This window comes from Cygnus atratus, chromosome 1 (assembly GCF_013377495.2).
Source record: "Cygnus atratus isolate AKBS03 ecotype Queensland, Australia chromosome 1, CAtr_DNAZoo_HiC_assembly, whole genome shotgun sequence".
In the NCBI taxonomy this organism is placed as follows: domain Eukaryota; kingdom Metazoa; phylum Chordata; class Aves; order Anseriformes; family Anatidae; genus Cygnus; species Cygnus atratus.
In genome coordinates this window covers 29,441,268-29,464,964 of record NC_066362.1, presented here as the reverse complement: position 1 = coordinate 29,464,964, position 23,697 = coordinate 29,441,268, and the positions used below count along the sequence as shown (strand labels likewise).

At 35.4% G+C, this 23,697-nt stretch overlaps 2 protein-coding genes across 5 annotated transcripts in view; one reads left to right on the top strand and one right to left on the bottom strand.

The window, feature by feature from the left end:
* LRRN3 (leucine rich repeat neuronal 3) overlaps positions 1–5,514 on the top strand; it is a 33,317-nt gene extending 27,803 nt beyond the window's left edge. For both annotated transcript variants that reach the window (XM_035544186.2, XM_035544187.2), the window contains exon 2: positions 2,495–5,514. In XM_035544186.2, coding sequence (XP_035400079.1) covers positions 2,847–4,973 — 2,127 coding nt within the window. In that variant the 5' untranslated portion in view covers positions 2,495–2,846 and the 3' untranslated portion in view covers positions 4,974–5,514. The remainder of the gene's footprint in view (positions 1–2,494) is intronic.
* IMMP2L (inner mitochondrial membrane peptidase subunit 2) overlaps positions 1–23,697 on the bottom strand; it is a 467,825-nt gene that overhangs the window by 262,316 nt on the left and 181,812 nt on the right. The gene's annotated exons all lie outside the window — the stretch shown is intronic.

Sequence of the window (23,697 nt, the reverse complement as noted above, 5' to 3'; positions counted from 1 at the left end):
GCATTCACCAGAAACAGAAAAGACATCAGATTAAATCATAAAGAAGAATTTCAGCCTGGATCTCTCACATCTTTTTGACGCCTTTGCAGAAAGCCCAGTCTAATTAATATATGATGTGAAAATGTCCACAAATGTCCTTGTTTTGGGCTCAAGAATCCCATAGAAGCTGAAGTACTAACTGATGTTGGTTTTATGCACACAAAAACATAGTAATATACATACTTTTCCTGGTACAGCATCTCAGGTACCTAGTACTTTACACATGAAAAGTCCATCTCTGTCTACATCCTATCATTCACAGTGACCAACAGCAAATGTCAGGGTGGAGCAGAAAAGCAGGTCAATTATATAGTTATGCTCCCCGAAAATACTTTCCCAGCACCTCTACTGAGCAGAAGTCCTAAGCATCATAATAGAATTTAAATGCTGACCTTAGATATCTGCAGGAGCAATTTATTGAACCTCAATATCTATATTACTCAGGTAAGATTTCCAATGACATTTCAATTATTAGAAGCTTACATTTTGTATTTGCCATACAAATATACTTGTAATATACAATCCAATTAAAATTCCAGAAGTCAATGGAACATGTGCCTAAGAAAGTGCATCAGGAACAGGACTCAAAAAGTGCTCCCCCCCTCCTCCAAATCCTCTCCTCTGCCTATATAGTAAATTACATCTGTGCATTTGGCATTGAATGATTTCTACTGAGAGACCTTTAGTAAATGGGACAGTACTCCACAAAGGCACATCACCTTGCCTTCTGATGACTAAACTAAGAGCAAGTTATAGGCATTAGCTGTCCAATGCAAATCTCTATTTTTCTGCAAGCCCCAAGTTCATCTCATTTCCCAGAACAAAGGAACAGATTATATTTTTACTATTTCTATCGACATAGCTTTGCATTTCAGTATAAACTGGGCCATTTCCACAAAAACATATTATTAATCCTCAAAACAGCAGAATGTTTCTGTATGTTTACCTCACACATTGTCTGTTCACTTTTTTGATATACTTACGTGTTAAAATAAAATATTAAATGTCTTAAAATGTACATAACACAGAAGCCACAAACATTTGCCAAATGTTCTTCAATACTCAACATTGTCCAACACCTTTCTTCTGAGCTGATACGAAATGCCTATTTGATCAACATGTCCAATCCTCCTGAGCCTGCAAAGGAAATCTAAAATCCAAATCCTTGACACTTGACTTTTGTAATTCTGTCTATCGATACCAACAACATCTCAGAAGTTATTTATCAATGTCAATGAAGCATTGATCTCGTCTTACAGTTTGTAAACAATGTCATTGTGAATTTTAATACAAAAGCCAAAGGGAAAAAGGGCATAAATGTGTATCATATAGCAGCCTTCTGAGACAAAGTCTAGTAACGGTTAGTGTATAGTCTATATTCTGAAATAAATGCAGCAGCTAACGTATATTACTTCATATATAAAAACACAGAAGCTTTTGAATTATATCACTTGGAATACAATGTACACTCATAGTAGGATATTTTTCCTCAGGAAAAGTAAGTAGATACCAAAAATCTGAAGAGAGGACACATTTGACATTTCAGAATGCTACGACTCCAGTCTTTTATATTGGGATATGAAGACAATCTGCAACTTAATAGCAAATTTCAGATTCTTGCAGAGCTACAGATGAAAAAGCAACTGCTAGTGTTGGCTGTTTTTTCTTATATTCTTATCACTTTAAAGACAATTTTCTATTTTTATTATTCCCTGCAATTGAAGTTATTGAAGCCAAAATAAGCAAGCCAGTAATTAGACTAAATTTGCCAAAATGACAAGACATTTAATATAAGATACATATTCCTTTCTAATTGCTTTAGAGAGAGAGAGAGAGAGAGAGAGAGAGAGAAAAAGTTTTCTTTCTAAACATCAGCTACAAAAAGAATTAGAAAATGATAAAATTAGTGGATTATCAATTTTGTAAATATCTGTATAAATATCTCAAAGGCTTGCCTAAGAATGTCATCATTAGGAATATGTATTAACCCAACCATTCCATTTTCCTTTGATTAAACATAAATTATGTTCTTTATATTTATAAATTCTATGTTCAAAAGTTAAATATTCATGCTCTGTAGGATTTTGCTCAGTGTTTACATTTTCAAAGCCAACAGAACTCAGTCTGCTTCTAGTGATAACTGTAAGAAAAAAATATTTTAAAGGGGCATAAAATACGTAGAAAAATCTCACTGATGTATTTTGCTTTATACTTTATGGATCTTCATCTTTCTTCAGAGCAATGCTCCACTGGACGTATGACAAGCTACAAGTCTGAAGATATATTACTATATTAACTTCATTTATGCTATCCGGATACCACCACAATACTCTAGGCACCACAGTCATTTTCTTTTCTTACTTGCAATAATTAACACTAGATAGCAAGAGATGGCTAAATTAATTTATAACTTTATAGTTTCTTATACTAATTATTTCCTCTTCTTATATTTTAGGTCATCCTGTCATTCCTGCAAACACTAATCAATCATGGGATTTGAAGTTAATACTACTAAATAAATGAATTGCTTAATCTCCTATGACCATCTATACATGCTTCATCTTCACAAAGCTTATCAATTTTATGTCATCAAGGACAGAGTGACCTTCATTTCCACAAAATGTCTCTTACTACTGGACAAGTTGGTTGCAAATTTATCACTTATCCTCAGGAAGAAAGTCCTTCGCAATCAGCATTTGACAAATGCAAGTGTGTGTTTTATCAATTGACCGGGTCATACTGAATTGCAAAACCATAACCGTGGAATACTTACGGGGTCTGTTACTTTTCTGAACATTTGAGCTAAGATGAAGGACATGCAACTCAAAATTAATTTTCTACTTGGCCTAGTTATCACTGCAGTAGTACAAGCTGTAGAAAAAAAAACAGACTGCCCAGAGTCATGTATATGTGAGATCAGACCTTGGTTCACTCCCAAGTCTGTGTATATGGAGGCTCCAACAGTGGACTGTAATGATTTAGGCCTTTTTAATTTTCCAGCCAGACTGCCTGCCGACACACAGGTTTTACTTCTACAGACTAACAATATTGCAAAAATTGAACACTCAGTAGACTTTCCAGTGAATTTAACTGGTCTAGATTTATCTCAGAACAATTTATCCTCAGTGGCCAGCATTAATCTTACAAAGATACCACAGTTGCTTTCTGTGTACCTTGAAGAAAACAAACTTACTGAACTCCCTGAAGAATGTCTCTCTGGACTCCACAATTTACAAGAGCTTTACATTAATCATAACCTGCTTTCTGTGATTGCACCTGGAGCTTTCATAGGCCTCAATAATCTTCTCAGACTTCATCTCAATTCAAATGGTCTGCAAATGATCAACAGTAAGTGGTTTGAAGCTATTCCTAATCTGGAGATTCTCATGATTGGAGAAAATCCAATAATCAGAATCGAAGATATGAACTTCAAGGCCCTTACCAATCTGCGCAGCCTAGTTTTAGCTGGAATAAATCTCACTGAAATACCAGATAATGCCTTGGCTGGCCTTGACAACTTAGAAAGCATTTCCTTTTATGACAATAGATTTGCTAGAGTGCCCCACATTGCTCTTCAAAAGGTTACAAATCTTAAATTTCTGGACCTAAATAAGAATCCCATTAACAGAATACGAAGAGGAGACTTTAGCAATATGCTGCACCTAAAAGAGTTAGGAATTAATAACATGCCTGAACTGATTTCCATAGATAGCCTTGCTGTTGATAATTTGCCAGATTTAAGAAAAATAGAAGCTACCAACAACCCCAGATTATCATACATTCATCCAAATGCATTCTACAGACTTCCCAAGCTGGAATCACTCATGCTCAACAGCAACGCGCTGAGTGCCCTGTACCGCAGCACAATTGAATCGTTGCCTAACCTGAAGGAAGTCAGTATACACAGCAATCCCATTAGATGTGATTGTGTCATCCGCTGGATTAACATGAATAAAACAAATATTCGCTTCATGGAGCCAGAGTCTCTGTTTTGTGTAGACCCTCCCGAATTCCAAGGCCAGAACGTCAGACAGATACACTTCCGAGAAATGATGGAAATCTGTCTCCCTCTGATAGCTCCTGAAAGCTTTCCATCTACTCTGGACTTGAAAACTGGCAGCCATGTTTCCTTACACTGCAGAGCAACAGCAGAACCAGAACCTGAAATCTACTGGATAACGCCATCAGGACACAAACTTTTGCCTAATACTATTTCTAATAAGTACTACATTCACTCTGAAGGAACATTAGACATAAGTGATGTAACACAAAAAGAAAGTGGCTTATACACATGCATAGCAACAAATTTAGTTGGGGCAGACCTAAAGTCAGTCATGATTAAAGTGGATGGCTCTTTCCCTCAGGACAGCAATGGACCTTTGAACATTAAAATAAAAGACATAAAATCTAATTCTGTTTTGGTTTCATGGAAAGCAAGTTCTAAAATTCTGAAGTCCAGCGTTAGATGGACTGCTTTTCTGAAAGCTGAAAACTCTCAGGCTGCACAGAGCGCTCGAGTACCATCTGATATACAGGTATACAACCTTACACATTTAAATCCATCAACTGAATACAAAATTTGTATAGATATTCCCACTATCTATCCACAAAATAAGAAACAATGTGTCAATGTAACCACAAAAGGACTGGACTTAGCAGTGAAACGCTATGAAAAGAACAACATAATAGGATTCCTTGTCTGCCTTGGTACTCTTCTGGGAATCATCTCTGTTGTATATTTCTACAGCTGCGTCTCACGAGAGATGAACTATGACGTCGGACACAGCTATCTAAAGATTTACCTGAAGAAGCAATCCTTTTCACTCAATGAGCTTTATCCTCCTTTAATCAGTCTTTGGGACATGGGCAAAGAAAAAAGCACAGCAATGGAAGTAAAAGCAACTGTAATAGGTGTACCAACCAATATGTCATAAATATCAATCAATTTCTGAAATAAAAATCACATGACTGCATTTGTGCTGAATAAAAAGGGAACAAGAAAAAGTATTTCATTTAGAAATCAGATGCCTGGACTTTGCCGCTGTTGACAAATGGGAATATGTACTGCCTCAGCATAAGAGAAGAATTTTAAATATGGCTTCTAAGGGTATTCTACCAACCAAATACGATTAACTTCATTTTCTAGAACTTTCATGAGACTTTTAAGTCTGGAATACAGTGAAAGTAGCCACATTTTCTGTATTTTTTTTTAATTATTATTACATAAAAGTAGTGGACCTGAGCAATACCTCCTCCTGTGCTGTATTACACACACTAGCCACGAGTTTTTGCAGTGAACAGATATACTAGGATTGACACATGGTGTAATGAAATGGACAAATTCTGTAGAGTAGACACAGTGAGTATGTAAAATTTTTTTATGAGGAAAATACATTTTTGATTAAAATCAAAACAGTTTTTGTCTTGTTTGTTTCCAAAACATATTCTGGGAGCTCTTGTCTAACAATAAACAAATTCATTATAAAGTCTGATAAAATATTTCCTTACATATTCTCCTGTTGAAACGCCAATCTGAGCACATAGGTTATTTTTGCTGGTTTTAGGCTGTACAACTGCAATGAACTACACAATAAACACTTTCACAAAGTACTTACCCATATTGTTAAGTAATAATGTTGTATTTTACATGTTGCTTACTGTGGGAGGAGGAAGAGAGAAGAAGTGCAGAAAGGAGGCATAAGACTGATAGAGCAACAGGCTGTTAGCTACTGCTTAAAGCACATTTTGAATTGCTTTGATACCTCCCCAGAAACCTGAAAACTAAATGCAATTTTTAGACTCAGAAAATGTAAATTCAATATTTTGTCTTCAGTCAAAAGGGTAATTCATTTATTAGTAATGTCTAAACTTTAGGCTGGCGATAGAGTGAACTAGTTTGAACAGTTTAGATGATATTAAGGATTTCTTTCTGGACCTGCACACTTCTGTTCAGCAATAACAACAACTGACTAGCTTATAAACCTCCCCAGCTTTCACAGTGTAACAAGCAATAAATGACTGACAGAAACATTATTAGTAGAAATGAAATGAAACAAGACGAAAAGAGAACATTGAATACCTGACTCTACTCATATTGAAGTTAAAGTTCTCACGGGAGTAGGACTGGGCCCATAAGCAGCAAATGTGCACAAAAAACTGTTGATCAGAATGTTGATTACAAGCTAAAACCAATTCTGTTAGGATGAAAAAAGTGACTACTCCTAAGTCCAGTACAGAAAAGATATCTGACTGTTAAAATAGCTGATGAAAAAATATGGTGACTCCAAACAAAGAAATGGTAGCAAAATTTTTATATTATTTCAGTTGATAGTTATATATACAAATAGGGGGAAAAAAAAAAAAAAAAGGTATCATTGTAAATTGTACTTAGGGAATTAAATATTTATTGGATGAATAGGTAGCTTGAATTACACAGTAAAAATAGAAGTGATGAATATTTCTTGTAAGTCATTAGTAAACTTTATATTTTTAAAACTCTATAATAACTTACATTTTTTTATAGACTTGGCTGTGGAATCACTGACAAGATTTTTGGAGGTAGAAGCAGACGAGCTACTTCTTGTGCATAGACATTAACTTTTCCACTTATTTATAGTGTGTTTTTTTTACATACTTTCAAAATATTATTGGTCTTTAAACGTTTATAACATGGAAAAATCATTTCATTTTACCTACTGCTAATGAATAACATATTTTCATGTTAAAGATGTCCTTTTTATAATTAAATCCCAGGATTTCAAAATCACAAAGGTTGTTTTCAAAGTTGTCAAAGGCAGAAAGAGCAACCTGATGTTAATTATAAACTATCAAACAATAGGATATTCATAGATTTTATATGCTTCGCTGAGGAAAAAAAAAATAAACTCGATGAATCTCTGCTGCACACACAGGCACATTGAAATGTATCAGATAAAGATGCTGAAAGGGCATGTCACATTTCAGCACCATGGACAGAGCTTCTGGAGGGGATTTGTTTATGAAAAACAGGTACCCATCACCACAGCCTTCACTGTGCACATGGTACATGGTAACAAGAACCTTGTGGATATACCTTGCACGCCTACCTCTAGAATCGTTACATTTAGAACTTACACTTATTAGAGCTTAGAAACAAGAATCTCATTTCTTTCATGCAAAAACAGCTCCACAGAGTGTTATAAAACAGTACATGAATACAAGTCTAACTGGGAGCACTGATATGAAAATTTCACACTTCCTGTCCCACTGAATAAATACAGATTATACTTGCTTTATTTAAATATCTCACCAAATTTTTTTCTCGATAGACCAAATGCATTGGTATATAGAATTTTCATACTAACCTGCTGAGTAACTAATTATTTGAATAATTCCATACTTTATACTGATATCAAATGAAAATATACGTAACATTTTAAGAAGAAATGGATTATTGCATTTCTAATTGCTCAGATGCATATGTTTTCACCTATCTCTCAAAAAGAAAAATACAACTGCATTTTGTTAAAGTACCTTTGCAATCCTCCTCTCCCATGATCTTGAAGAAGACATTTTACAACTTTACACTTTCCTTTCTCTTAAAGAATAAGCTGAGCTTTTGTTTTCAGTAGGAAAAAACAAAACAAAACAAAACAAAAAAAAACTTTGGTAACCAAACAACCACAAAGATGCATCTCTTGTAATTAATCATAATTAAATTGAGTAATATTGTTTATTTGTGCAAGTATACCTTCACTTAAAAGTGCCACTTGAAGAAATACTAGGAAAATGTCCATATGAGCAAGGTCAACAGTTTCTCGACGATAGGTTACAAGATCACAGGATTTTATATAGTTCATCCAATAAAATATTTGAGAATTTTTTACGTTTGCTTATCTAATTGGTACAGAGGAGGAATACAACTATAATAACCAGAACAGTGATATTCCTTCAAAGAGTTCTCACTCTTACCAAAAAAATCTGCAGAATGAAACACATGCAAAATTAGATTAAAACTTTTAATAGACATACTTACTAATGCATTCAAGATAATACCAACATCTATTTATTCATGAACATATACATCAACAGCACTGCAATTCTTCAGTATTCTATTGACACTTTGAATTTAAATTGAAAATTTACATGTTTCTAACAGGCACGTAGTGACATTTTGAAATCATTCTATTTACATATTTAAGAATATGTCAAAGGCTAAAAGCATGTTGGTGGTGAAGCCATTAAAACTCACTTAAAACAGATTAAAATATGTATATTGATTAATGAATGGTTGTTTTATCCTTCTAATATACACAAACCATTTTTAACCCTTTTATTATATACACACCTTGTGTGTGTGTGTGTGAAGTACCTGTGTTCCATTAGCAACATGTTAGCCAGACTGCAGACCTTTATTTCATTATATCTATTTCATATTATTTTATGCATGTGTATAACACATGGCAATGCTCAGAATGGCACTACTGCGAGCCACCTCCCATCCATATAAAGATAACATCTTTAATATCTACATAGAAACTCTCCAAGATACTAGCCTAACAAATCCCTGAAACGGTTCATTATTTCTCCATGACCAAATACATTCTTCACATTCACGAATCCCCAATGAAGCTACAGGCAAGCAATGGGATTGTGTAGCAATAAGTAAAAATGGATAGCTGTTCCTTCTGCAGATATATTACTCCATAAACATATGAAATTATAAATCATCTTTTCAGCCACAATATTTTAGTATATATTTAACTTACATTACTTTACAGACATGTAAAAAAAAAAAATTCTAAACAGATTTTTTCGCAGCCAAACAGCCCCTGTAAAACAAACAAACAAAACTACTGGAAGAACTTCCTAATGGTGGTATAGTAAACTTTTTAATAATCTCTTCATTTACAGGGAAGTTGTTTTTTGTTTCTGTTTGTTTGTTTGTTTTCCACACAAGGCAAAGGCCTATTTTTTTTCCTGTTTTTTTATTAACTTCAGTTCATTTGTATCCCATTTAAAGTTAATCAGAAGTCTTATTCTGACATTACCATTTTATATCTTACTAACACAGAGATAGGTGTTTATTTTGTATAAGTCACCAAACATCCACTTACTGCTATAAAAATAAACTATTTTAAACTATTTAAGTTATAAAGTCCAGTCTTCAATGTTATGCATTACAGCATGATGAAGTAAATACAGTAAACTAAGAACAAAGCACTCTGCTGGTAGACCTTTACATTTCAGACTTTCATTTTCTGTATACAGCTTTCCTACATTCCTCTAAGGTAAGCAGGTAGGTAGTTGGCGCAAGATGCCCAAAGGAAAAACAAAGTACAAGGGCCTTTTAAATTCTAGGAAACTCCTCTAATTCTGATAAAGAGAGTTTAAAAAAGAGAGCGTTACTTTACGAAAATCACGTTCAAACTAACTCAACTTCATGCCAATTCCCCCTCTGTTTGCAAATCACAAGAAAGCAGAAATCAAACTTAAAATATGAATTTGTGACCTTTTTGTGCAGGTTTACATTTTCGTATCATTAATACTTTGCTTCACACTTACACATTCTATATAAAACACTTGTGGTTCTAAATGACTGCTCTGAGTTTTGCAGGTAACCTTGCTGAATTTTTTAGAGCACAGTGAGCAATTCAAGGTAGTACTTGGGAACATATGGCATTTGACTTGACCATGTTTTAAAAAAACGACAGCAAGTATTGAGTATACACCCTTTTAGAACAAATTCAGAACAATAAGAAGAATTCAGAACAAATTATCTATTCTTCAGGAAATTTTGTTACATGACCAGCCACTGCAAAACTTATCACACAAACTTACGACTTTTGCAGAATTTTCAGAAGATTTACCTATATTTTAGTTTAATATTGTTTCAAGTCATTTATTTCTTAATTAGCTGGGTTGTTTACCCTCTTCAATAGAAGCAGGAACTGGAAACTAGCTACATTTAATTTCTTCAGAAAACTAATTTCTTCAGAAAAAAGTATTGTTACACACCTGTGTTTCCTTCTTATTTAATAGTTTTCTCTAAGGACTCCAACACATTAAAAGCACTACTTACTGACTATTCATACCAGAAAACAGTAGCTCAAAATAGGATTAATTTTAACTTGGCATTTGACAGCAAAAATCACTCCGAAACATGTTACTAACAAAAGAAAGGAGAAGGCAAGATCAGTGTTTGAAAAGTCTGGCTAGGCAATACCCAAAACATAAGACATTCAATGTTTGAATTCAGTTACCTTATGTCTTTCTGTCAGCTACCAGACTGAAAATTACCATGTTCTATTCATGGAAATATTAAGCATTTACTACCTGGTAAAACATTTACAAATATCAATTCCATCAGCTAACACAGCCAAAATGCTAACATACATATGTACATTTAAACTTCTATTCTAGCAACAACGATGTGAAACAACTCCAAATAGTAGCTTAAAAAAATTAATAAATAAAAGATCGCAGAACAAATGTTGATTTCCATTCTAAAAGGAAATTTCCATTTCCAAAATTCACTAATAAAAAGATTCCTTCCTCAATCTTGTGTTGCCCAGTCAGAGAAAAGACGCAATGATCAACAGTTATAAAGTAGTCTTTGTTATTATGAAGCCAGAAGAAACATTTTAGGGAAATGCCTATATAGTCTAGAAAATAAGTTCACATAATAAGCAATTCCTGAAGAATTAAGGAGAAAAATTTGGAAAGAATCACTCCATCAAACTTAAAGGAGAAAAATAATTCTGTTAATGAACTGAATAGAGTAAAAACAGACTCTTGACAAGAAACTCTACATAGTAGAAAATGTACAATCAGTATGAAAAGCGAAGAAGACATTTTTAAGGATATAGTTAAACAGAAGAGGGAGAATAGACATTGAACACAAGACTAACAATTTGTCTTATGCTAAAGATGAGAAAATCTGCATGGTATGTGATTAACAACCGCATACTGTTTTCGTAGAGGTTATAAACAAGATAACTAGAAATATACACTGAGTTAAAAAATACTGGTCTTGTCTACTTTAGATCATGATACTTCATCACAACACAGCTTACAGAATCTTAAATAAAATTGGAGGGGTAGCAATATATACCATTAAGAAAATGATCTTTTTAAAATACCTGTGAGCAACAGTGGAAAGGTGTTGCCATAAAATGCTAGGCAGGAAACAAAAATTACATTTTTTCTGGAATATTGGTTTACCTCCCTAACCAACTGGTTTCACAGGTCAGCTGGTTGCCCTACCAAATGTTTAATTTGGATAGCTTACAGTTGTATACCATTTGAAAAAACCTGAACCAATCTTCCAAGCTAAAGAAATACCTGGGGAATAAATACTATGCTACAACAACAACAAAATGAGAAGTATTATCAAAAAAGGAGAAAGATCGCCTAAACATTCTGTGACCATAAAATCTAGACACTGAGAACCAAAACTGAAACCAAGATGCCAAAGATCATGAGAATAAAATGAAAAAATACTTAAATTATCCATATGATAGTTTTAGAAGTTGGATTTTAAAGAAAATAATTGCATTTAGACATGTATATAGATAAATTCAAGATGAGTGAAACCTGATTACTGACATCTGGTGAGATCTGCATGATTGGAATGTTAAAGTACATGACCATAACCTATCTCATGAGAACTCATGAGAGGTCCCGGTAGACTGGAAGCTGGCAAATGTTGTGCCAATTTTCAAGAAGGGTAAGAAAGAAGACCCTAGCAATTACAGGCCTGTCGGTCTCACGTTAGTGCCTGGTAAAATTATGGAGAGGATGATCCTTGAAGCTTTTGAAGCGTACCTGGGGGACAATGCAGTCATTGGTCCCAGCCAACATGGGTTCATGAGGGCTGGGTCCTGCCTAACAAATTTGATTTCTTTTTATGATAAGATCACCCATCTAGTCGATCAAGGGAAACCAGCTGATGTGATCTTTTTGGACTTCAGCAAAGCTTTTGACACGGTTTCCCATAGGATCCTACTGGACAAAATGTCCAGCATACAGCTAAACAAAAACATCATGCGATGGGTGAGCAATTGCCTGACAGGCAGGGCTCAAAGGGTTGTAGTAAATGGGGCCACATCTGGCTGGCGGATGGTCACTAGTGGAGTCCCTCAAGGCTCCATTTTAGGGCCAGTCCTCTTCAATGTTTTTATAAACGATTTGGATGTAGGACTAGAAGGTGTTTTGAGCAAATTTGCCGACGACACCAAACTTGGAGGAGTTGTGGACTCGGATGAGGGTGGAAAGGCCTTGCAGAGAGATCTGGACAGATTGGAGAGCTGGGTGATCACCAACCACATGAAGTTTAACAAAAGCAAGTGCCGGGTCCTGCACCTGGGATGGGGCAACCCTGGCTATACATACAGACTGGGCGACGAGACGCTGGAGAGCAGTCCTGCAGAGAGGGATCTGGGGGTTTTAGTTGACAGCAAGTTGAATATGAGCCAGTAGTGTGCCCTGGCAGCCAGGAGGGCCAACCGTATCCTGGGATGCATCAAGCACGGCATTGCTAGTCAGTCGAGGGAAGTGATTGTCCCACTCTACTCTGTGCTGGTGCGGCCTCACCTCGAGTACTGTGTGCAGTTCTGGGCACCACAGTACAAAAAGGACATTGAACTGTTGGAGAGTGTCCAGAGGAGGGCGACAAAGATGGTGAAGGGCCTAGAGGGGAAGACGTATGAGGAGCGGCTGAGGTCACTTGGCCTGTTCAGCCTGGAGAAGAGGAGGCTGACGGGGGACCTCATTGTGGTCTACAACTTCCTCGCGAGAGGGAGTGGAGAGGCAGGTGACCTATTCTCCATTATCACCAGTGACAGGACCCATGGGAACGGTCTTAAGCTGAGGCAGGGGAAGTTTAGGCTAGACATCAGGAAGAGGTTCTTCACCGAAAGGATGGTTGCACACTGGAACAGGCTCCCCAGTGAAGTAGTCACTGCACCAAGACTGTCTGAATTTAAGAAGAGATTGGACTGTGCACTTAGTCACATAGTCTAAACTTTTGGGCAGACCTGTGCAGTGCCAGGAGTTGGACTTGATGATCTTTATGGGTCCCTTCCAACTCAGGATATTCTATGATAACTGTGCTGTCAAATTGAGAACTGACGTATTCACTGAAAATTCAATAGAAGTTCTGAAGGAGTTGAATCATCTTACATGTTTGAATTACAGGTCAGTGAAAAAACAATATATTGTATCATACTAAATTCTGTCCATGATTCAGTATTTTGAGACAAAAGTTACAGACATAATTTGTAAATAGCATAAGCATACAGTAGAAGTAGTAACGAATAACGAAAACTGACCCTATAAAAAGAGACTAACTACACTGTATACACACATTGAAACACTTCATCTTACTGTTGTGTTTACATTAAGTAGTATTTCATTTCTACAGTGAAAGTAGTAGTGTACAGACATGCACTGACTTGCCTACCTGCTTAGCTATGATATTCTTAGAAAGATATAAAGCTGCAGTTATACTGAATTCTTTACAATTTCAGTTTAGAAATATATATATATGAAGTAGCCTGATCTTCAAAGAATGCAACTGTAAAAGAAATACTGCAAGTAACCATTAACCTCAATTGTTCCCCCTCCCAACCTCTCCCCCCAACAAAACAAACAAACAAAAAAAAATGAATTGCTTTTGTCCTTGTCTACTTAAGAAATTATGATCAATTGTCAGAGCTACCAAATATGAACAAAACATAAACTACAACTGTTTAATTTCCATTTCTAGAATTACAACCACAAAAATTGAGTACAAAGTAGTTTATATATTTAATTAATGCCAAGAAAAGAATAACAAAGTCTATCTTTACAGATAGATAAACAATTTAGTATTTGGTTACAACCATTCAGATAACCTGTAAACTCCTGTACCTGCTAAACCTAATTGATGACATTAGGTATAACATTGAGGACAAAGGTATAACAAAACACAAATATGCTGTTTCATCTTGAAAGCTTTTGGGTGCATCCCTTCTGACATTCAGTTGCTGTTCCAAAGAACACCTATCTTCCTATCTCTCATAGGTCTTGTCAACGTTGTATGTACTGGGATCTATGGTATCCCAGAGCACCAAAAAAAAAAAAAAAAAAACACCTCTAGATGTTTATGTAACATAACTACATAACTATGAATGAACAATGAATGAATACTCAGAACAATCATGTACACAAAGAAAATTTTATCTGAATTGTGATTTTACAGTTAGTGGAGCTCATTTCTATTCACCATAAATGAAACTCTTACTTCCAGCACCCAATTGGGATGGCAATTCAGTTCCCTAAATTACGTTTTCTTGACTCAGATAGGAATGTATTTCAGTTTATTTGGGGAGGAAAAAAAAAAAAAATGTCTACTGTACTTGGAACATTAAAATGGTTTTAAGGATTTCTTTAGAAATTTAGGAAGAAAGCCTTCCATTCTCATTTGCCAAATTATTGTAACAGATCAAAGGCGGGTATTTACATAACATGTATTAATAAAAAACATAAAAAGAAATGCAGATATGAAGTGTTGACATTCTTGCAGAACAACTGATATTCATTGAACCAACAGTTTCAGATTTTAAAAAGTTCCATTGGAAAATGTTTAATTCTTTCTATTGCTCAACCCACAAAGACATTCAAGTCTGTAAATCAATAGTCTTCAAAGCAACTGAATCATTTTTCCCTTCAGAGACAGATGAAAACTACAAACAAAATTCCTCTGGCTGCTAAAAAATGTTTTTTACTTATCTTGTTCACTTGCTCAAGTGTTTTTTTTTGTTGTTTTTTTTTTCTCAGCTTCAATTATTTTTACACCCTTTTGGCCCAAAGTCCTTTTCTTGGCCTTGCTGCCTCCTCTGCCTTTCATGATCCCTGTTAGTCCTTTGCTTATTTCCTGCTACTATTGTTGCCAGGCTGTCACATCATTTCCAACACTGCCAGTAAGGACAGATATTAGACGTCTGACTTAATAATGAAATTAGCAAGCAAACATCATATTTGGAAGCAAAACACATGAATAGTAAAATACAAATATTAAAGAAAGACCTGGAATTCTTAAAGAAAACCCTGTTGTAAAACAAATCAGCTAATGACATGAAGTATCTTTCAGAGAAATACAGCATAAAAATGTAATGACATTCACATGAAAATAATGACAGTAATGTGGGAGTAAGGTAAAGCTGAAAGGGCAGGCAATTTGGGCAGATGGCCTATTCCTGATCCTAAAATAGATGATGTTCTTTTTAACATTACAGTTTAGAAGAGTGGAAAACTACTCCATCTGCCTTATGTAGCTATTGTTCCTTATTCGTGTTGATGACAATTTCATGCTGTGCTCCAAATAGCCATAATGCTTTTGGGAAACACAAAGCTATATGCTGGATGTATTCAGGTGCGAAGAGAAATTTAGGATAAATGCTCAAAAGAACAAGATATTATTTATTATAATAACCGTAGTTTCTTGATCCAAGACCATTTACATCCACGTCTACAAAATATACCCTCTAATGGTAGATGGGAATTTGGAAATTTGGAACTTCCCCCCACAAATTGAATTCAGTGACTTTCTCCCACCCACTCAAAGTATATAGTCACATAACACCTCAATCATCTAACAGGATTTCCTGAAGCAGAAATTGTCCACTAAAACAGAAAGGAAAGTACATGGAAAGATATGTCCATACTGAAACATCTTCTTAGAACAGCTATCATGAATAATCCTATTTTTCCTTCCCATTAAATTACCCGTTAAACACACTACCAAGATCTACAGATTATTGAATTCTAAGCACTACTCTGAATTCACGACTCATTGTGCATCCTGGCTAGAACTCAAAGGAAACCAGAAATGCTGAGGACAGCTGTACCTACAGGAGATAGTCTTCCATAGCTCAGTGCTAAATCAAGGGTGAAGGAAGGAGATAACTCTTGCCCTAGATACTACTTACTGCTTCAAAATGTCCACACATGACGCAAAGCTACTTTCCAAGTCATTATCATAAAATATACTGGTTGATTCCTTTTGACAGTTCAACCCAACTTTTTTTTTTTTTTTTTTTTTTTTTTTTAATCTAAGTGTAAATCTGCATGGCATATGGAGATTTCCCAAGACCAATGCAACAACAGGCTTCTCCATGACATTTGGCATAATGTATCACCTTGCCAGTCCTTGAACAGACTGGATTTAATCAGACAAAAATTGTTGGTAGCCAAAGAGACAGCTCTCAGGTTCACAGAGAGAAGGAAACAAACTTAAACAGTCCCATATTAATAACAAGGTATTAATGGCTGATTGCTTCAGTTTTGCCTGTTGTTACAGATGAAAAAGCAAGAACTGAACTCCTACAGAAGCATGTACGTATTTCACTCTCCATCATGTGGGATGACCTGAGCGCTAGCTGCCAGAACAAGGACAAGTAGGACAGTAAGAGTCTCTTCTATCAATAGTAAAGCAAAAGACAAGGAAGAAATCAAGACACAAAAGTGAGCCTATATATATATTCTTTCTCAAGGACTAAACTCACTAAATGCAGTTTCCAGTGGCATCACAACAGTGCAAAAATTACCTTATTCATCCTTTTAAGGCTAGCAACTACATGATCTGCATCAGTACACCTTGAAGGAGAAACAAATGAGAAGGTTATCTCTGTAACAGAAAAAAAAGAAAAAAGAAAAAAAAGGAAAAAAAAAAAAGAAAAAAAAAGGATTGAGGCATGCCCAAAATGAGGTATGCAACAGTATGGACAACAGTATGCTGCTTTTCAAGATAACCAAATAATTAGGAAACAAACAAACAAAAACAAAAACAAAAAATCTTACAGCTTTCCTGATACTTACTTAGTTGTACTTCAGAACCTTATCAGAGAAAAGGGAATATGCTCATTTCAAAAGTAGAATAAACACAGATTAAACATGGATTTTGCACTGGTCAAGGACAGACAAACCTCAAAGAGAAATATTTAATGCTAGTGTCGAAATAGCAGTGATGATTCTCTTCTATATGCATTTCTTTCAGCCCTAGACTCTATAAAGAAAGCATTGTAGAATTCATGTAATACACTTTACAGGTCAAAAGGTTTACAGTTTCGTCTTTTTGCATGTGAGCACAACTCAGATTCCATGAGATGGCTGTTGGGCATAACATTTGAGGGCAGAATCTTGTCTTTTTTTTTTTTTGGGTATATAAATGTACTCTATGCTTTTCATAGAATGATTCATGATTCATAGAATGGCTTGGGTTGGAAGGGACCTTAAAGATCATCCAGTTCCAACCCCCCTGCTATGGGCAGGGATGCCACCCACTACATCAGGTTGCCCAGGGCCTCATCCAACCTGGTCTTGAACGCCTCCAGGGATGGGGCATCCACAACCTCTCTGGGCAACCTGTTCCAGTGCCTCACCACCCTCTGAGTGAAGAATTTCCTCCTAACATCTAATCTAAATCTTCCTCTTTTAGTTTAAAACCATTCTCCCTTGCCCTGTCATTATCTGACTGAGCAAAAAGTCGCTCTCCTTCTCGATCTTATTTACAAGCCCCCTTTGAGTATTGAAAAGCTGCAGTAAGATCACCCTGGAGCCTTCTCTTCTTTAGGCTGAAGATCCCCATCTCTTTCAGCCTTTCTTCATAGGAGAGATGCTGCAGCCCTCTGATTATGTGTGGCCCTCCTCTGGACCCAGAGGGGTGCTGAGGGCCCCAGGCCTGAACACAGTACTCCAAGTGTGGCCTCACAAGGGCAGAGTAGAGGAGGACAGTCACCTCCCTCAACCTGCTGGCCACTCCTTTTAAAAATCATCTTGTCTTTTTGTTTGTGTCTCTACCATGAATTTCAGCTAAACTTAAAAACATACAGCCTAATACTTTCTAGCACCAAAGAAATTGTGTTTCTCTCTGATGACTGCTGAGTACATCTAAAAGACAATGCTCTGACATAAAGATGGAATGATTTTATAGGACACTCAATCATTTGAGGAAATTTGTTTATTCTATATTTTCTATATTTACAATATTCTATATATTCGAACATTTAAATTGAAGCTGTAAGAAAAGGCCTACAGAGTTAGAATTATCACTTTTAAATTAAGTGCAAAGTGTCTAATAATTACACAAAATAAAAAATAACTTTAAAGTTCATTTCAGTATAATAAAGCAACCATGATCATTAAACTACAGGCAATCAGATGTATCTTTCTTTACTTACTAGGTAATAAAAGGATTAAATGAAATCAAACTTATTATCAGTTCAACTTTCTCAGGTTAATTTAATCTTACCTTAACATTTACTATAAAATTGGATAGGTAAATATATATTATTTGGGTAGCTGTTTTAAAAAATGCATTTTTGCTTAGTTAGACTATTGTGTAAACAGTAATACTATGACTGCTTCCGACAAAAAAAAAAAAAAAAGTTCTATAAATCCATTTATATGACTTTGAATCATCATGTTAAAATGCAGTCATATGCATTTTACCGACTCAGTAGTGTTTCTGTGCTTTGCAAAAAATTGAAGTGTTTACTGACCTTAAGTGTTAGCATTATGTAATTTAGTTCATAAATGCTCTGCAGTTATTTATGAGAAGTACATGACCATTTTTAGCCAAGTGCTACATTGAATATTCATGTGCCACATAATATATTCCCAAATGTGATACCATGTTTTCTTCTCCTAAAATACCTGCTTGCACAACTTTACCTAAAGTAATATAACACATGAACACAACCACATCAATTCCATTTTTTCTAAAGCCATATGAGGATTCAATCCTCCAGCTAGTATGAATTGTATCTCCATGACTTCCAGACTCTTAGTCGAAGCTTCGGAATAGCAATGTCTATCCTCACAACACTTATAAATCTGTATTCATGTTATGAATTTGGACATTTCCGACATATGTGACTGTATGTCCAGATCACTATTGACTTTCGGCATGTTAGAGATCCAATTCAAAACTACTTTCTTTTCAGCCCTTCTTGAAATTTCAATCTCTCTCTCACCTTCCATATTTCTTCCATTCACTTAGCATTAATCTAAACTGTTTGTCCTTATACAAAATCACAGAAGCATGGGCATGCTCCTTTCTAACTACATTCTATTTCATTAATGCTTCGTCTTTTTCCCAGGCTCCTATGAAATGTTTCCCATGTATCCTTCTCTAAGCTATTTCTTATTATTTCTGCACGATTATATGAAAAAAAAAAAAAAAAGCTGAATTGTTCTGTGAATTTGAGTGCAAATTTCAAGTGTAGCCAGAGGAAAATTGCTTCCATCAATAAACAAGACATATGAACCACAATCCATATCACAATAATGTTCACAGCCTGCCAGAGAACAGTGGAGAGTTTGGTTAAATTTTAAGATTTGCAATGCTGAAATTTTTTGCTGTTCTGTTCCCCTGTCTTCTTCAACAACTAACCCTTCTTAACCCTTAACATTACATTAACTAAAGTTCAATCTCTCCCTCGGTCTTCAAAAACCTGATTAAAAGGGAGGATGTCTGCTAGTGCTAGAGGAATTTTAAGTTATTTCTAGCTCATATGCTATCTGGTTTATTAGAAAGAGAAAACAAAGAAAACAATCTTATTATTCATCCAGACTTTCAAAAGCATATTACAATTTATGAGCATATACAAATAAACACATTATGCCAAAGTATGGCTCTACTGAAGACAGTATGAAAGCAACATACATCATTCATTTAATTGAAAACATTACATAGATTTTTAATTATGACAAAATGGGAAAAGAATGATATTACTTATTTAAAATACTTTGAATAGAATACTTTGTGGAGAGCATCTGTTTCAGGATTAAATAATTAAATATATACTGAAGAAATAATAGTCTAGAATTGTGTGTACCAGCAAAGGAATGTTCTTTGTATTCAGATATTATCTAATTACAAACAAAATTCATATGCCATACAATATACTTTAAATTATACTCTAATGATCCTATTGTAAGACAAGAATTCATGTTTCCTCAAATTCTTACTCTTCCTGACCAAAAGTTTGCAAGAGCCCACTCCTACTATTCATCTCTAACAATCAATTATCTTCCTACACGTTTTCTTAGGCTTTAGTTTGTCTTTCTCCTCCTTTTGTCTCCTTCATCTGAAAATTAAATTTTGCTCCAATTATCTTACACGTGAAAGTTCCCTGTCTTTGTATGTCATACAACATCATTCTCCCACTATTACCATCTCCTCTTTTGCTAAATGTTCTGGCACTGAACTCTGTTTTTCCCTTTCCAAAACTAATATTCCACTGCACTGGATGTACTTTCCAGTGAGTGGGGTTTACTTTTATCAAGAGAGTGGAAACTACCTCATAAATATTCAGAAAATGAAAGTGTAAGGAAGGAAAAAACAAACGAACAAAAAACGTTTAAAACAAATAAAAATAGACTACAAACCTTGTCACACGTTGCTAACAAATCAAGTGCAAACTGTATAAATATTATAAATTAAGGTGAAAAAAAATAAGAAGCTGTAGATACTCAAAGGTGCATAAGTCAGTAGTTAAAAAAAATAGTAACAAGATGACAGAAATATTTTAGAACAAATTAGAAAGGAGATTGAAAAGTGTGGCCAAAAAGGACAAAACTGATAAAAGATCAAGTTGGCAACAGCACAAGATCAATAAATACTAGAAGAATGAATGAATGAATGAGCTTTTACAAGTAGTTTTAATGATGGTGAAGAAGAAACGTAGGGTAGAGGAAGGGTATGGAAAAGACTGTTAAGAGGAAAGAGCTAAGATACAGGTCTAACAGCCCATTCTGGAATCACAAGAATTAAATTTAGCAAGAGATGAATCAGTAGCTGGAAGCAAATTTTGGGCAAGAGGAAGTGACGGTATTATCAAAACCAGAGAAAGACTAATGATAAAGAGACAAAGGAATGGCTACATGAAACAAGCGACCTTGAAGATACTATTTAATATACATATACAGAAGTTTGTAATGAAGAAGAATGAACAAGAATGGGGAAGAAATAAAAGACAACAGGAGTATATGCTTTGGTTGGGACAAAATATTTAGTAAATAAGAAAGTCGCAAGAATGTTCTGAAATGTTGGGAAACAAACATGTTTAGGAGATAAATTATAATTTCTGTACCTCATTAGTAAAAATAAGCAAGTGCCAAGAAAAAGTTACAGTACTAATAGTAAAAAAATCAATACAAAAATATTTATTAGAACGTAAGGAATAAAGGCTTAAACAATGAAGAAAAACATGTTTGGAAATTCTGGCTAGAATGAGGAAAGGAGCTACAACAGGTAGTGTCATCTGGGATGTTTCATCCAGGAGACAATTGAAAGCTGATAACCCTGTGTTAGGCAAAATATTTTCATAAAGAAGTCTCAGAGGGAAGGAGACACTACTGCCTCTAATTAAGGACAGAGCTCAAGGTCCTGAAACCGCTTAACAATATCAATTTTAATGCCACTAATAACCAATTAAGGTTTGCGATTTCCTAAACATTACCAGAGCCACAGCTATTCTTATTGTTGCTTTTAAGAAGCCCCAAAACTCTTTAAAAATAATTAATTCTAAAGGAATAACAAAAAATCCATTTAAAGGCAGTAACAAAAGACACTGGAATGTATTCAAGTTTGTTCTAAGTTATATCCAAAGCAAATGTATTCCACGAAAAAAAAGAAGCCAATCATTGTCACACAGACTAAAAACTTGAAGAGAAGTGGGAAGAGGAGGAGTGGAGGGGAGAACAAAGAAAACAAAAACCCATAAAATTAAGAGGAAAGGTGGAAGGCAATAACAATTAAACATTAAGTTACATAAGTTAAGCTGATATATTTAAGTTATATATGAAAATACTCACTGAAGCAAGAGGTAGACAGAATTCAACATGAAAAACTTCAAAGATTAAAAAAAAAAAAAAAGTAATTCTTAAAATCCATTTTAAAAAAAGGATTAAAAGTCTGGAATAAACTAACTGAAAACTCAGTGAAAACTTGAAAGTAAGACTGAATAAGCTAACTAGGTGTCCGTATGTAAACCCAGAGCTGAACCATTCAGTCTCTGAGGATATATATATATACACTTAAAGATGCTCTGCAGATGCAGTTTGGAGAGATCTAAATAAGTAAGTCCACAAAGTGCAGTGCAGTACTTTCAAGGCTTTCACGAGCTTGAGTCCAAGTACATTTGAACATAATCAATCAGCTTAATATCACTCCCCCTGACTAGCTTGGAAGGACCCCCTATTCATTCAGAAAGATGCTAAAATACCCAGTACTATCATCCATAGTAGTTTGAGTAACAATACACAACACTCAAAAAGTAGTGGCTACTGATTTGTAGAGACAAGACATAACCAATGTTCCTCAGGGGTCTAATCTGGGATTTATCCTGCATAGCAACTTTATCAATGACCTGGATGAGGAGACAAAATCATTATCAAGCGTGACAACACTAAAGGGGAGGATGCAGACAATATGTCTGGGGACAGGGCTGCCATTTAGAGGGACCTAGACAGGCTGGAGAATTAGGCCAAAAAGCTCTTGAAATCCAGCAAGGAGACATATCAAGTCCTGCACCTGGGACAGACTAACCCTTGAAGAAGTAAAACCCTGGGACTGACTCACTGTGGAGCAGCTCTGCTGAAACAGACCCAGGAGTCATAAAGACAGTTGGCTAAATCTCCCTGGTAGTGACATAGGCTAACGGTATGCTGGATCATATTAACATTAATGTAGCTAGTAGACTGAGGAAAATTATTATTCCTCTTTACTCATCACTTGCTAGACCATGTCTGTAATGCTGTGTCCAATTCTGGGTCCCCCCACACAGGAAAGACATTGCTCAAGTGGAACAAGTCCAGCAAAAGACTACCAAGATGTTGGGGGCTGGAGCACTTGCCCTGAGAGGGAAGGCTGAGGGAGCTGGGCTTGTTCAGCCCAGAAGAAAAAGGGATTGGGCGGACTAAGTAGCGTCCTTCCTGTATGTAAGAGGTACTAAGAAGACAGAGCCAGGCACATTACTGAGGTGCACAGCAGGAGAATGAGTGACAACATCCATGAAGTGAAAGGAGGGGAGAGGGAAGTCTCATCCAGATATAGGAAAGACAATTAATTATGAGGAAAATAATCTTGGGAACAAGTTGCCCAGCAGTGTTACGAAATTTCTGTTTTTTGGAGGTTTTCAGGACCCAACTGGGAAAAATCACAAGCAACGTGATCTGATTCACAGTTGAACCTGTTTTGACCAGGAGTTTGAACTACATGACCTCTCTTCAATCTGAATAATTTTGAAGAGGAACTATATCCCCAGAGATTATATACAAGATGTAAAGTGTTTAGAGAAGCAGAAATATTTTAGCTGAAATGACTCCAAAGTTTTGATCAGGAATATCGTCTTATTCCTTTTAAAGTTATCATTTAAAAAGGTTTCAAAATAGCTGCAGTCTCACAAAGGAGCTCTAGTTTGGGTAGATCATTAAGTCTTTTGAATCCCTAAATTTTAAAACTGCATTCATAATGCAGAAAGACATTTCCATACCTTTTCAATATGTGATCATACTTTAAAATAAAGATACTTAATCTACTTTTTTTTGGAAGAAATTCTTAGGAATTTCTTACATGTGTAATCTACCATTTTCACTATGATGTTCCTTCTAGATGTCCAAATGGCATGATTT